The 13,764-nt window shown below is 43.5% G+C and overlaps 1 protein-coding gene across 3 annotated transcripts in view; it reads right to left on the reverse strand.

The window, feature by feature from the left end:
• CLASP1 (cytoplasmic linker associated protein 1) overlaps positions 1-13,764 on the reverse strand; it is a 189,358-nt gene that overhangs the window by 171,080 nt on the left and 4,514 nt on the right. For all 3 annotated transcript variants that reach the window (XM_049804241.1, XM_049804231.1, XM_049804222.1), the window contains exon 2: positions 4,888-5,362. In XM_049804241.1, the coding sequence (XP_049660198.1) occupies positions 4,888-5,082 (195 nt within the window). In that variant the 5' untranslated portion in view covers positions 5,083-5,362. The remainder of the gene's footprint in view (positions 1-4,887; positions 5,363-13,764) is intronic.

The raw sequence follows: 13,764 nt of genomic DNA on the forward strand, positions 1-13,764 counted from the left end.
CAAGTCTCTCTTTTTCTTCCCCAGATGGTGAAATCTCTTTTTCCCCTGTACATTAAATACTCAACAAAACACACTTACCAAATTATCATATCAACCCATAACCACGCATGATAATTATTTCTTAAATCAGGATCTCTTCCACAGAATTTCAACCAAAATAAACACAGTATAGAGAACAAATGTATGCTTATAGTGAACAACCATTCATCAGCTTAAGTAACTCTAATGGATGCCACTTTAAACTAAGCCTGCACCATCTGTTCTACCCCTCAATTAGCAGAGCCCAAAAAAATTGTTCAATACACAGTTTAAGAAAGCCAGATAATTCATCTATGTAAGTTTTATTTCTCTTCAGCTCAGTGAAGTATGCTCTTGTAATGCTTGATATTCAGAGAGATCAAAAGGGAAGGCTGCTTTCTCCAACACTATCAGGAGTTTTGTCAGGGGAAATAAAATTTCCCTGCGATATTTCACCATGTAAAATTTCTCCGTAACATCTCACCATACATTTTATTTTACAGATGTCTCTGTAAGTAACAAAATCAACTAGGAGCTAAAACAAATCAAATCTGAAATCCTGCACACCTGAACACAAACGAAGCTCAGAACACAGCCCTGCACAGCTCTCACTCTGACAGACTGGGTCTACCAGCACAGCATTCAGCCAGGAGGCCTTTGCAAGTGGAATTGTCCTCAGCCACCCCGTGGCTGTTAACCATGTCAGTTCCTAACTCCCCTTTCATAGGCAAAGCCCAGTCCTGCAAGCTGCTGGGCACAGAGCCTCACACAGATCAAGCTGCACTGGGGCAAAGGGATAATCCCATGCAAGGGTGAGATACTCTCCTTGGCAAGCATAGCCTGTGCAGTGAGAGTAGTGCAGCACCAACAAATCACTACTTGTTAAAGTGCAGGAAAAAAAAACAAAAAAGTTTCATCCAGTTCCTTACTGCAAATCCCCACCCAGTTTCACTTCAAACTGGCCTTTCCTACCACTCTGCAACATGAGAAAACATTGAATAGAACCTCTCATCAATTTGATGGACCTTGACCTGCCTGATGGCTCTGTCACCACCAGCTGAGTTCACTCTCGGGTGTTGCTAGTCAAAACACAAACCAGGAGTACCAAGGGCTACTTCCTGCGTAAACCTCAACTCCCAACAGCACAGGCCGTACATCACAGGGAAGAGAAAGGTGCAAGAGACCTCAGCCCCATTACTAGATGGGGTGACAGTACAATACTCACCTGTTGTGAAGCAGGCAAGAGAAGGTCACTGCCCATCACCCTCAGTTCACCTTTAGGAATATCAAGCTAGTAGAAAACTACTTTAAGATCCTGGGCACATTCCTTTATGCTACACCTCAAAATGAAACATCAATGGCACATCATAGCCTGGGTACTGAGAAAGGCACATCAGCCACAGATGAGTCAGGAGATCCTGCGTACTTAACAACAGCATTACTAAATACTGCCACAAGCAGCTCAAAGTGAGATTGTTCACCAAGGAATTACTGATGATTTCAGCTGTCTCCCCTTGCTATAGGATTGTGAAGCTGAGAGGATGTGCTGAAGCCCCTGACACTGCTGCACTGTTCTGCTTCATGTCTCAAGACAGACAGTTCAGCACAGGCCTTAGTTATTTTTCAGGGACTCGAAGCTCTGCAAGACAACTCTTTTTTGTTTAGCAGGGGAAGAAATGGACTCAAGCAGAACCACCACCCTTAAAACAGCACAGATAAAGCAAACAAGAACAGAGGCAGGGCTCCTCTTTGGTCTTCAGCATCCTGGAATACCTTCCCCAGCCCAACCTCACCAGTATACCCCACAACTCCTAGTGCCCACACAAACATGGGCCGTCTGCTCTAAGTAACTCAGCTCCAGAGAAGACCAAGAGCTCTCAAAGACAATTCATCTTTTCACTCTGCACCATTCTTCTGTCTTTCACCTACTTATAAGTACCTCTGTGAAAACACAGGCCAGGCAATGCCTGTTGGGTGCAGTTCAGGCGCACTCCTGGCAAGCACAGACACACAAACGGCCTTGCACTGGACCTCGGTGCCTTGCTTCATATATCGTGTTTCCTTGACTTGAAAAGCTTCCTGAACTATCCAAGTGCCTTTTGCACCTAAGGCAGCTGCCTGTTAACAAAGTAGGAATCAGCAACCAGGTCACAATGCCATTTGTTAGAAGAGTTTCAGAGTGCTAAGTGCTATCAGAAGTGTGTTAGGTCGCACTTGGTTTCACATATGATACTTTTACAACTTTGACAGCACCAAGGAAAGAAGCATCTCTTTCCCCTCCATCATTGCTTTTTTGCTGCATCACTTGAAAGAGAAGATTGCATTGTCTCCAGTGCCGGTGCTGAGGTCAAGGACTTCACAAAATAGTGTCAGGTTAAAATAGAAATTAAGTACAAAAAAAACACCAAAGCCTAAAAATGTCAGTGATGGTCATGACTTACATAGCTCAGACTTGTATGCCAATGAGGAAGAGACAGCTTGAGCCCACCCTGTAAAGGCATAGTAATTTCATCATCAGTTGAGGCTCCTTTTAATCCAAACTGAACTGGATTGCCTCAGAGATGTCACTTCTCTTTGGCTCGCTGATGTTTCCTCAGTGATAACATACAAGCACAAGCGTTTAGTTAGTAGAGTCCTAGACATGCAGGAGCCATGAATCAACTGGATGCTGTCCCAAGATAATGGGTCTGTTATCCAAAACTAGTCTAATTCTGAGAGCATACACTTTATCACTGAAGTGTTAGGAAATTTCAGATCATCCAAATGATCTCAACCTTTGTTTTAAGCCGATACTTTTTCAAATGAAGGGAGGTGAACAGAGAAACAGACTGCAAATATAGTGGCTTTTTCAACCATGACCAAACAATGGCAGTTTAGCTCTCCAGATGGCTATTCTAGGCCAGTGATGCTTGGCCTTTCACTCTCAAGGTTGTTACACTAATCCATGAACTTGATCAGATGACACCAGCTACCCTGTTCTCACTCACACCAGACAGAGCTGAGCTTCCAAACCCCCACGCCACAAGCAGTCAAGAAGAAAGGTGACAGTAACACAGATGCAGGCACTAAAACAAAAGGAAGAGATTGGCATATGATGATGCACTAAGCCTTGGTGGGATACTGAAGCAGACCTCACGACATCGCTAACCTCCAGGTAGTCAGCTTGCCCCACTCAGAGGTTTCACATCTTCTATAATACTCATTCACTGAGAAAACACCCTCCAGACATCTGAGACGTGTCTCTGTTATGCTTACTAGAACTTATTAAACACAGCAAATGCTATCTATAGAACACGCACATTAATGAAGAGCCAGCTCAGCAGCATGAGTTCTGGAAGTACAGAAGTACTGCAGTACAGAAGTGTCACCAGTTTGTTACTGGAGAATGAATACCACAGTGAACACTGTAAGTGTGTAGTTCAACAGACAAAAGACTGGAAAGGGCAATAGAGGAGAGAGAGAACAAGTTATCCTAAAAGAAATTCTGCAAACTAAGTGTGATGCTGGAATTGCAAAGTACTGTATAGCTCTATGATTCACATCACTTCATAAAATCCATGCAAACAGCACGTTTTGTAACAATTTCAAGTTTACCATGCTTGTGTTACCTTTCCACCAAGAAACATGAAAGTCTGTAAGAGAAAGCCAGTTAACAAGAGAAGGGGGAATAAGAATACTCAATGCTCTCAGAAAATTGTATGTACATTGCTCATTCGTGACAGCAAACTAAGATTTCCTCATGTGCTCTGCCAGAATGGATCCTCTACTGAGACTGTATTGGATTTGGTGGTTTGTTGATTTGGTTTGTTTGGGGGTTTTTTGTTCCTACATGCCAAACAGCTTCTACCACAGCTGCTTGTTGACAAAAATGAAGAGGGAAAAATGCGGCTGTGCAGAACACATTGACCAAGACACTGCAATCTCACAACCATTTCAATCAAAATTTCTGTTAAAAATAGTTTAAATTTATCTGAGGATGTTGAGCTCCAGAGCACTTGCAACCTATATGGCTGGTCTGTCCTTCACTTCCACAACAAAGAACTCCAGTACAACTCTCAGTTAAGTATCTTCAGGCTCAGCTCTGTAGGAACTTCTAACTCTCAGATTTTTCTGGACTTGTAGTAGGAGACTCTGTTCCTTTCTGACATCCCACACAACAGCCCAAGAACCCTATTAAACTCATCAGAGTGCCTCTGAAGGGAGCAGGACAGGAGTTTTCCAAGCTACAGATGAGAACCCCTCCCCACTCCCACATTACATGGGAGTAGTAGGACTTCCTCACTAAGACCTGTAGGGAAACGAAGCAACATGACAGGGATAACAAGGCAGTGGAGTTCCATGTCCTACAAACTCATTACAACACTGTCAAATTCAACAGAACATACATCCACAATACCATTTCCTGAGCTAAGTGCAATAGATCAATTTAGTTCAGTTGCCCACAAAATAAGCAAAAAAGTCTAGCAAGATTTAATGACGGTGAAAACTACTGCTGTTTACATATGCTTTTTGCAGTTTTATAAACTTTTTTCATATGGCAGGAAACCATCAACATTGCTAACTACTGGGATGATCAAAGCATGCCACCAGCACGCAGGTACACAAAGAAACTAGGATATCACAAAGTATGAATGCCAAATGTACATCCATTTATTAAAACTCCATTTACTGAATTCTTACTGCCTTGAGTCCTCAATATCGTATCGGTTATCAGCTACCAAGAAATGGGACAAGAATGGTTGATTCAGCATAATTATCCACTTACAGAACGGTGTATTAGAAAGTCTACTATATAGCTTTCATTTAGATCAAGTAGCACTTGACATTGAAACTTCTGACTGTAATCACATTCCATCTGACAAATCTTACCTTATAATTGCTGGAATTTACCCACGAAGTGGCCAGTCCATCAACCATTTTATCCAGCATAGTCTGATCATGTTCAAGATCAGCTGACTTCTGTTTATCTGAGAAGTAATCTATCAATTCCTGGCCAACCTGAAGTCTCTTTCCAACATCCTTCTGCAGCACTTGCGCTAAGCAGTACTCCATACTGGGCTCCATAGTGTCTTAGAAATACAGCACCAGCAAGAAAGCTAGAGGGCAGTAGGTCCGAAAAATCCCTCTATAAACGTACGCAGGAGGTTGCCTCTTTGTTAGATGAAGGTTACTGAGGGTCTGGGTTTCAAAGATGCAATTCTGAGAATGACAACAATGCACCATGTGTGTGTGAACAGCAGCTGGCAGGATATTAAAAGTCCAATTTAAATAACTAGTAATAGATGAAGCAACGAGCAGTGCTGTACTGTTGAGTCTGCAATAATTCCCAATTCAGCAGTCCATTCTGAAAGAAATGAAAAAGAACAGTATTATAGGTTAAATTAAGACTGGAACAAAAAAAAAAAGATCGAAAGCATGTCACAAAATAGGTTATTCATATACAGCTGCAAAGCTGTGATAAGCTGGATAAGAGCAGCATTGTTCTATTTTAAGGAATCAGACAAGGTAGGTCAGGACAAAAACCTTTGGTTATTCTTTACAACAGCAGTTACCCATCAGTTCCCTAGAAGTTTTAGGGACAGACGGCAAATCTGGGGCTTAAGTAACAGCTGATTAGTAATCAATATCATTGCAACTAGCACCATCACCATCCGCCCACAAAGGTGGAGACAAAATCCGTAAGCAGGTCACCAGGAAAACGCATCTGCTTTAAGAAGCGAAAGCAGGAAGAGGTCTGGATCCTGTTTTGACTGTTAGCCTTCAGCAATCAATGCCATCAGCTGGCCAGCCAGATACAGCAGTAACACTGGACTCCAGGAATGTAAAATGAGCAGTTTTCAAAAACTAGGTGCTCAAGCTGTTTCCAGGCTGAATTCTGTTACATCCCAACTACACATGTCCAGGAAAGAGCACTCACACAGCCTAAATGCAGTTCAACCAACAGCACCTGTGGTGTCCTGAGAACCAAGGCCATATACAAGAAAGGCCAGGCCAAGCTTTCCTGCCACTGAGACACACAGCATCATCTCCAAAGTAAGCTTTTGGCTTAAGAGTAAAAAAATGGCTACATGTCTGGGGTTTGGTTATGTTCCTCAACCCTAGAAACTCTCCTGTCCAAGGACTTCATTAGGGACCCAGCTGCAGCTTTTTTCTTTTTTTTTTTTTTTTTCCCCTTCCATCTGCAGCCAAACAAATCCCTCCAGGCAGCCAGGGAACAGACCCCAGGCCTGTTCTCCACCCTTGCACAGACCAGGGCTCCCGGCATCACCATACTGCTTCCTAAAGCACTCTCTCACCACAGGTTAGCTCTTTTAGGAGGGGATGATAAAAATCCAGAGTGTCTTTTTGTTTCCTGTCTAATAATACCCAAAGCTAGAAATCTGCCCTACTTTTTCCGCCAGCATGAGGAAAGCAGGTCAAGCTCAGAGCAAGGGAAGAGGCTGTGGAGCAGACACCTGGTTCAATAAACAACTGGAAGGAAGCTGGAGGCACTAGTTCACTAATTGGAAGCACTGGGGCAGCAAATCTAAATACCTTCTGTTTGAGCAAATAAAGCCTTCACAAAAGTCTTAATAAAACAAAGTGGATCTGACAGCAGATGAGATGCACACAAGAACCCTAGCCTGGAAACGAAGGCACACCTCACACAGCAGACTATTTCAGTTCATTATCTCACCTCCATCCTCCTTGGCCAGACATGCAAACTGCCGCATCTCACCAACACCACGCACAGCATCCAGATGCAGCACAGAGGCTTGTGGTCTTGAGCTTCCCTAACCCTACAAGGGCTGCCAGACGCGTCCAAGCCGCCTGCACTGGCTGCACTGCTTATTCATCAGGCAGGAGGAGTCACCAGAGAGCAGGTCCCTCTGTTCCAGGCAGCCAGTTCAAATCCCTGCTGGCTGACATCGATCAAAACTGGTTCTGTACATCCAGGGACTCACCTCAGCCAACTGCCTGGCAAATCCTACCATCAGCCAGAAGGGATTGTTTGTGCCTGTAGACTTAACTCCCTCCTCACCAGCAAAAGCTCACCCCCCACAGCAGCAAGGAAGCATTAGCTGCAACTGCACACACAGCACCTAGGGTTTTAAGTTAGTGCCATAATGGCTTACTGCTTGTGACCACTACCCTAATCTGAACTGTCTAAACATACCAAACTCTCACCATTTTGCTTCAAGACACTTCAAGAATGATTCGACTTCAAATTCTAGAATTGTCAATACCACTCCTATCAATACTCTTAGACCAATGCCTTTTTTCTTTCTAAAAAGGACACATTGGTTCCAAACTAGAGGAAAGCCATGCCTTTTCTTATTGCTGCAGCTACAGTTTCTCACTTGTTTCAGTTTAGCACAAACTCTGAAAGCAGTGCTCTAAGCTTTCCCATCCTCAGCCAAAATGTTTCACGACATGGCTCCAGCTACCCATGGCAGCACAGGCAAAAAAACAGGGCTACTTCAAGCAATCATAAAAGCACAGCAGAAGTTTTCCTCCGAGTCTCCCTGTCTGTACTTTTGAATATTAGCTCCTGCCCTGCCCTCTAGCATGGGTTGGTCTTGCTCCTTGCTGCAGGTAGTCCAGTTGTGAGACAGTATTACATACAGGAACCTAAGCATCTAATAGAAGGGTTTTCACACAGTAGGGCAGCATTTCACTGGACACCTCACTAGCAGAGAGCTACTAGAGAAAGGGCAGGTAACTGATATTTAGCAGCTACCATGTTCTAGCTGAAACCTTTCAAGTTAGCTGTGTGGTTTGCTTCTGGACTCCAGAAGCTGCACACTTGTTCAGAAGGGGACTCCTGTTAAGCTGGATATAACATGGTGAAGAAAGTCCCCTAATTGGTTTTAAAATGGAAACGTGGAACTTGTTTAAACTTGAAAATTCAGATTACAGGAGGGTGTAAATGACTGTTAGTTACCACAGAATAGCCATTTTTTATTAACTTCACACATAGACAAGTCCCAACACATCCAAGAAACCATTAGCTGGCCATACTGCCATGAGAAAGGAACATTCAAAGTTTCAAGTCTTTCTTCTATGTGGTTTTCATTTAAGAGTTTGTAAGCCTTTGCCTACAAGGACAGAAACAATCTTTTAAGCAAACTAATATAAACAAATTACTTTTGAGTTCCTCATGTTTTAAACATGTGAAAAAAGGCATAGGATAAAAATTATGGTGCACTACAGAAGAACAGATTTGTGTCATAATCTTGAGGATTGTAGTCTAAAGAAGATCCACTATACATTATGGTACAACCATCAAATGCATACAGGGGAGAAGAGCCAGAAATACCTTTGAATCCTGGGGAAAACAGTAATAGTAAGCCAAGAGGAAAGGTTCAGGCTGGCTTGCGTCTACCAGCCAACAGGTGTTTAAGTTGCACTTTATTTCACTACAAAAAAAAAAAAGCTTTTCCACACATGTTAGGAAGTCTGTTGACTCCCCTCTTCCTCACAGAAGGAAGTGGAAAAAATACCACCTGAGAAAACCAAGACCCAAGCTGACAAAAAATTACCCTCCCAGGCAATGAAGCATATGGCTGCTATACCCCATCAAGTTTGAAATCAACTGGGCAGATGCTCCCCACATAACAAGCTTTGGAAAACACAAAGCCACAGTCTCAGTCCCAGTGGTCCACTTCTGTTCCTGCAGAATTTAAATGCCATAGTTCAAGTAGCTAGTGTTACAAGATACAAACAATTTAGGACTAGGATTTTCAGTACAGCCTCTTCCCACAGAAGCACAGTCATGCAGAAGTCAAAACTAACAAATAAGTGGCACAGGTCCTGTCTTTGGAGCTCCTCCAAGTTTTGAAAAGGGTTGCAAATATAGGCTCCAAAGCAAGGGTTTTCTCCAATCTTCCTACTAGGCTTGTGGTTTGTATGCAAGAAGACAGGCTAGGCTACATCTGAATGTCAACATGTAGACAAGATAATCCAAGAGAAAAAAACTATTCTCACCACCACCACAGCTCTGTCACTGCAAAAACAGAGTTCCCTCTTTCACTAATAAGCCGTCAAAACTATGTGCTTGCTTAGTCAAAGCCTCTGCCAGTAACACCTAAATTTTCCATCAAGAGCTATCCAGCAGAAAGCCACTAGGGAAGATTAAGTTTAACGCCAGCTTGGAGCTCAAAATGATGAATTTAAAGGACAAAGCTGACAAAGATTGAATAGCCCAAAGTTACTCAGCCTAGATGCTACCACCATAACACCATAAAAGCTGGCATAATTCACAGCAAAGCAACTAGCTCAGTACATAGAATAAGTCAACCCAAACAGTAATATATAAAGGAAATACTTGTTACCTAAGATGCTGTGGCAACATTAAACTGAGTACATAAGCCAATAAACTTTTTTCGGTGCTTAGGAGAACCCCACTGACCCCAGACTAAGTGAAACTGCATTATTTGCAATTCTCACCTAAGACTTTATCTTAGGATAACTTTACAAGAAGTTTTAAATCTTCTTCCTCTTGCAATGAGGAAGGAAACCTGAAGTGTGTAAAGAATGCAATACTACTCTCCTGGGGGCTTGTCTATACTTGGGACCTCTTCCAACATCACTATTTGACTTTAAAAATTATGCTCCTCTCTCTTCTGGTCTAGTCATCAGGTTATCATCTTTGTCGTGTTTCACAGTCGTCTTCATTTACCAACCAACCAGTGCAATCCACAACCTCCCCAGGTAACTGCTCTAACACAGCTAACTCAACACACAAGTTTGCAGAGAGACAAAATATTGCTGCCACCCACGATCACTGGACACAAAAGCCAGGGCCACTCAATAACCAGGCCTTTCTAGTCACCTTCCTGAAGGTATCTCTGTACCTGCTTCCAGCCAGTAAACTTGCCAACAACTTGTAAACGTGGCAACACGTCTTTGGTGTCTTCCCCCCCACCCCCCACCCCGATATGTGGTTAGCTGTAGCCTAGCAGTTGTAGAAATAACACAGCAACACAGTTGTACCAGCAACCCTCCTTCTTCACAGGTCTCAGGACCTAACTGCATACCAGTTTAAAATTAGTTCAAGGTATATTAGACAGACATTTCATTGAACCTTGACCTTCCACAACAAAGAACTCCTCCTTCAGAAGATCTCCACCCTAGTCAACTCCAGCAATTTTTCAAGTATAAAAGCTACCAGGCATCAGACCTGCAGTAGTTCACCACTACTGGAAGGTGGGCAGCGTAAATACTTAACTATTGGGTTTGCCAGCCAAGGCACCTCAAGCAAGAAGTTCGGAGCAATTAGAACAGCACCTAGAAATCACATACTGCAAAGACCAAATGGACACCTCATCAGCAAGAAAGTGTCAAACTGCAGCTCTGCACAAAGGGTGGAAACTCTCAACCCCTCTGTCCGCTCATTCTCCTCTATTTTTGCTCCAGACAGTGCAGCTACCCCCTGCCCAGAGGAGATTTGGTATCAGGCCTTTACAAAGTACAACACTCACTAAGCACTCAAATCTACTCTACCCTCCATGTGCAAGTAGCAGTGGACAAAGCAGCTGTACTGACAGTCTCTAAGCTCAAAGTATTCTTAGTTGTTCAAACCCTCTGAGAGATTGAGGTGGCAAGTAAAACATCAAGTGTCCTACTTGAAGAAGAAAACCTTTTTCTGGAGCCAAAGGCAAGCTCACAAGAGACAGCCACCCAGCCACTGACAGATATGCTCTCCCTTCTGTTCACCTGGCTCCATAAGTAGGCAGTAATGTTTCTTTAGTGCCCAGGAATACTGCACAATCACTGTGATTGTTTTAAATCAGTAATTCTTGTTACCTTGCAGTTGAGCCTCCCCCCAATCCAAAGATGGTATCTTAGATTTCCAGCTGACAACTCATGCTTTTCTAATTTGCTGACATGACAGCCCTGTGCTTACCTCAGTGCACTGTCTCTTGACTGCATTTGATGCAAAGACTCCTTCCACACCCCCATACAGTAAGTTTAACTGTCTTCAGACAGAGTAGCCAGCACACCTCTAGTACTCACCAGTACAGCCTCGCTGATAAGCAAAGCACTGCCTATGTAGATGCAGCTTCCTTGCTGGAATGGTGATTAGGTCAGCAACAGAGGGTTTCTTCCTCCTCCCACAGCACCAGCCACAGTAAGGAAGCATTTGTAAAACTCCCTACTGTTGCAGGCAGTTCACCCTCAAAAGAACCACATCTGGCTGAAGGCTTGCTAGGACTCTGCTAAACATTAGCTGCTTCTTCAAACTTGCTTGGAGTCTATTAAGGGGTTCAAGTTTAAAGTACAGACAGTTACCAATCTACACCAGGGCACAACTTCACTGCCATGAGGAAAACTGAAACAGATTTCTAGAATGAAGACAGCTGAAAGATTTCCAGGGCTTAAGCTAAGGCCTTCTAGACCCCCACCAATCCTTCTAGGACAGATGCTAGCTGTGAAAGTTATATTACCCTACCCTGGGTAAGATGAGAGAGAAGCTTCAATTAACAGGAATTCTTACACCTCTGCTAAAGGCTTGCGTTGCTGTGTTGGTAACCAAACGCCTCATACAGAGCCACCAATTTCAGCAAGGCATCAATCTTCAAAAAATCTCCACAGTAATGAAGCTGCAGCAAATCAAGATGACTTGCAGGTCACCTCAATGCCTCAATGAAACCCCAGTATCCTACAATAATGGAACCACTTTGCAGAGTGGAAGTAACCCTTCAAGAGTAGGGTAGAAAATTAGATGAGCTTTAACATACTTTGTTTCCCTAATACAACCCCTCTCTGAAATTAGTTTGGTTTTAACTTTGCCCGAGACCAAGGACAAGTCTAGAATGAGCTTTCAAGGTCTCCTTTCTTTTTAACAGTTTGAGCACCGAGGTGCAGATTAAAATCCTGTAATGTTAGGAGCTGCTCTGTGTGACTCCCTCTTGTAGGCATCTCAGTTCATGGTTCCAAGGTATCACACTACAAGCAATTTATTAGGGGCCTGCTGGACCACGGGGAGGGGTGGGGGGGAACAACAACAACAAGCTATCCTCATGACACTTTACCCTGTAAACAGTACCTAAGTTGTGGGTTTGTGTGTACAAAGATATCCTTTCTCTCCCTCATTCTAGAGATCTAACCTTACCTTCAGAGTCTACAGACTCCAGGTCTGACACCTGTGGGACCCTGGCCAACAAACCATACAGCACTGACTCCCTATGACTTCCAGCTCTGCAAGGTGTCAGAGCCAAGGGTGCACAAGGTCCCCTGAGGGGCTGTGGTGATGCATCCCAGAAGAATGGAGGTGATGTCCAGCCCCCTTCTTACTGCAACTAGGAGTGCAGGACAAAGCTTTCCAGAGTCACATCCTAACTACTCCCCAGTCCAGCAGCAATATTGGATCATCTGGAAAAACATGGGAAGAAAAGGAAAAGTACAGACTTGCACCTGTAGCTTCATGTGGGTAAAATGCTTAGCAAGGTTTGGAAGTAGAACACTACTGAGAATTAGAGCAGGGTGGCCCATCACTTGCCAGATTGCTAGCAGGACAAGTGGCTTCACAGCATACATCTGAATCTTATCTGTTTGTATTGCAATAGATGAAGTCCCTTAGGCTAAGACCACTAATTTATCCCATCCTGAAGATAGAAATCATCTCTAAATGTACATCAGTTGAAGAAAAAGATAGGAGAATACCAAGAACCCCCTATTGTACAGGCAGGAATGGGGTAGAAATTCAGTGCCTTTCCCAAAGCCGCTGCAAAGCAAGTCTCCAGTGGTAGTGGGAACTGAGGGCAAGATAACACCTTGGGGAAAGAAAAAAACCATACCACCACATGCTGGTACAAGATCAGCATAATTTAAAGAGATCAGTGGGTTTGATATAAATTCCATACTCAGAAAATCTTCCAGGACCTTGTTATTCCTACTGATGTATAACTGGCTAGTGACACGGAAGAAGTAAGCAGGTTTTTGTGTACAAGCCCAAGCCAGAACTACCCTGTAAGGAAGTACTTGAGAGACAAGTGCTAGTAGAAAAATGACAGGTTGGAATGGAAAAATAATGCACAAGATCAGACCTTGGGTACAAGCCCTCAAGGGACACTGGCTGTCCAACCAAGCACCTTTCAGTAAGATTTCTTCCCTCTGCACCCCACATCATTTTCTCAAAACATACACATGTATTTTAGGCAATCTTAACAAAATGCAAGTGATGTGGGAGTAAAGAAGGGGAAAAAAACCCCCACACTCCATGCAGTCTACACCTCAAATAAGTTCACTCACAGAAGAACCTCATGCAGGTAAGCAGACAGAATCATAGAATCTTTTAGGTTGGAAAATACCTATAAGATCGTCGAGTCCAACCATCAGCCATGCCCACTAAACCATGTCCTGAAGTGCCTTGTCTACGCACTTTTTTAATATCTCCAAGGATGGTGACTCAACCACTTCCCTGGGCTGTCTGTTCCAATACCTGACAACCCTTTCAGTAAAGAAATTTTTCCTAATATCCAATCTAAACCTCCCTTACCGCAACTTGAGGCCATTTCCTCTCGTCCTATCTCCAGCTACCTGACAGAAGAGACCAGTATCCACTTCACTACAATCTCCTTTCAGGTAGTTGTAGAGAACAATAAGGTCTCCTCTCACCCTCCTTCTCTCCAGACTAAACAGCCCCAGCTCCCTCAGCCGCTCCTCATAAGACTTGTGCTCCAGGCCCCTCACCAACTTGGTTGCCCTTCTCTGGACATGCTCCAGCACCTGATAACAAATACTGTAGTCACAGACAAAAGC

The sequence above is a fragment of the Accipiter gentilis genome, chromosome 1, assembly GCF_929443795.1.
Source record: "Accipiter gentilis chromosome 1, bAccGen1.1, whole genome shotgun sequence".
Taxonomy (NCBI): Eukaryota; Metazoa; Chordata; class Aves; order Accipitriformes; family Accipitridae; genus Astur; species Astur gentilis.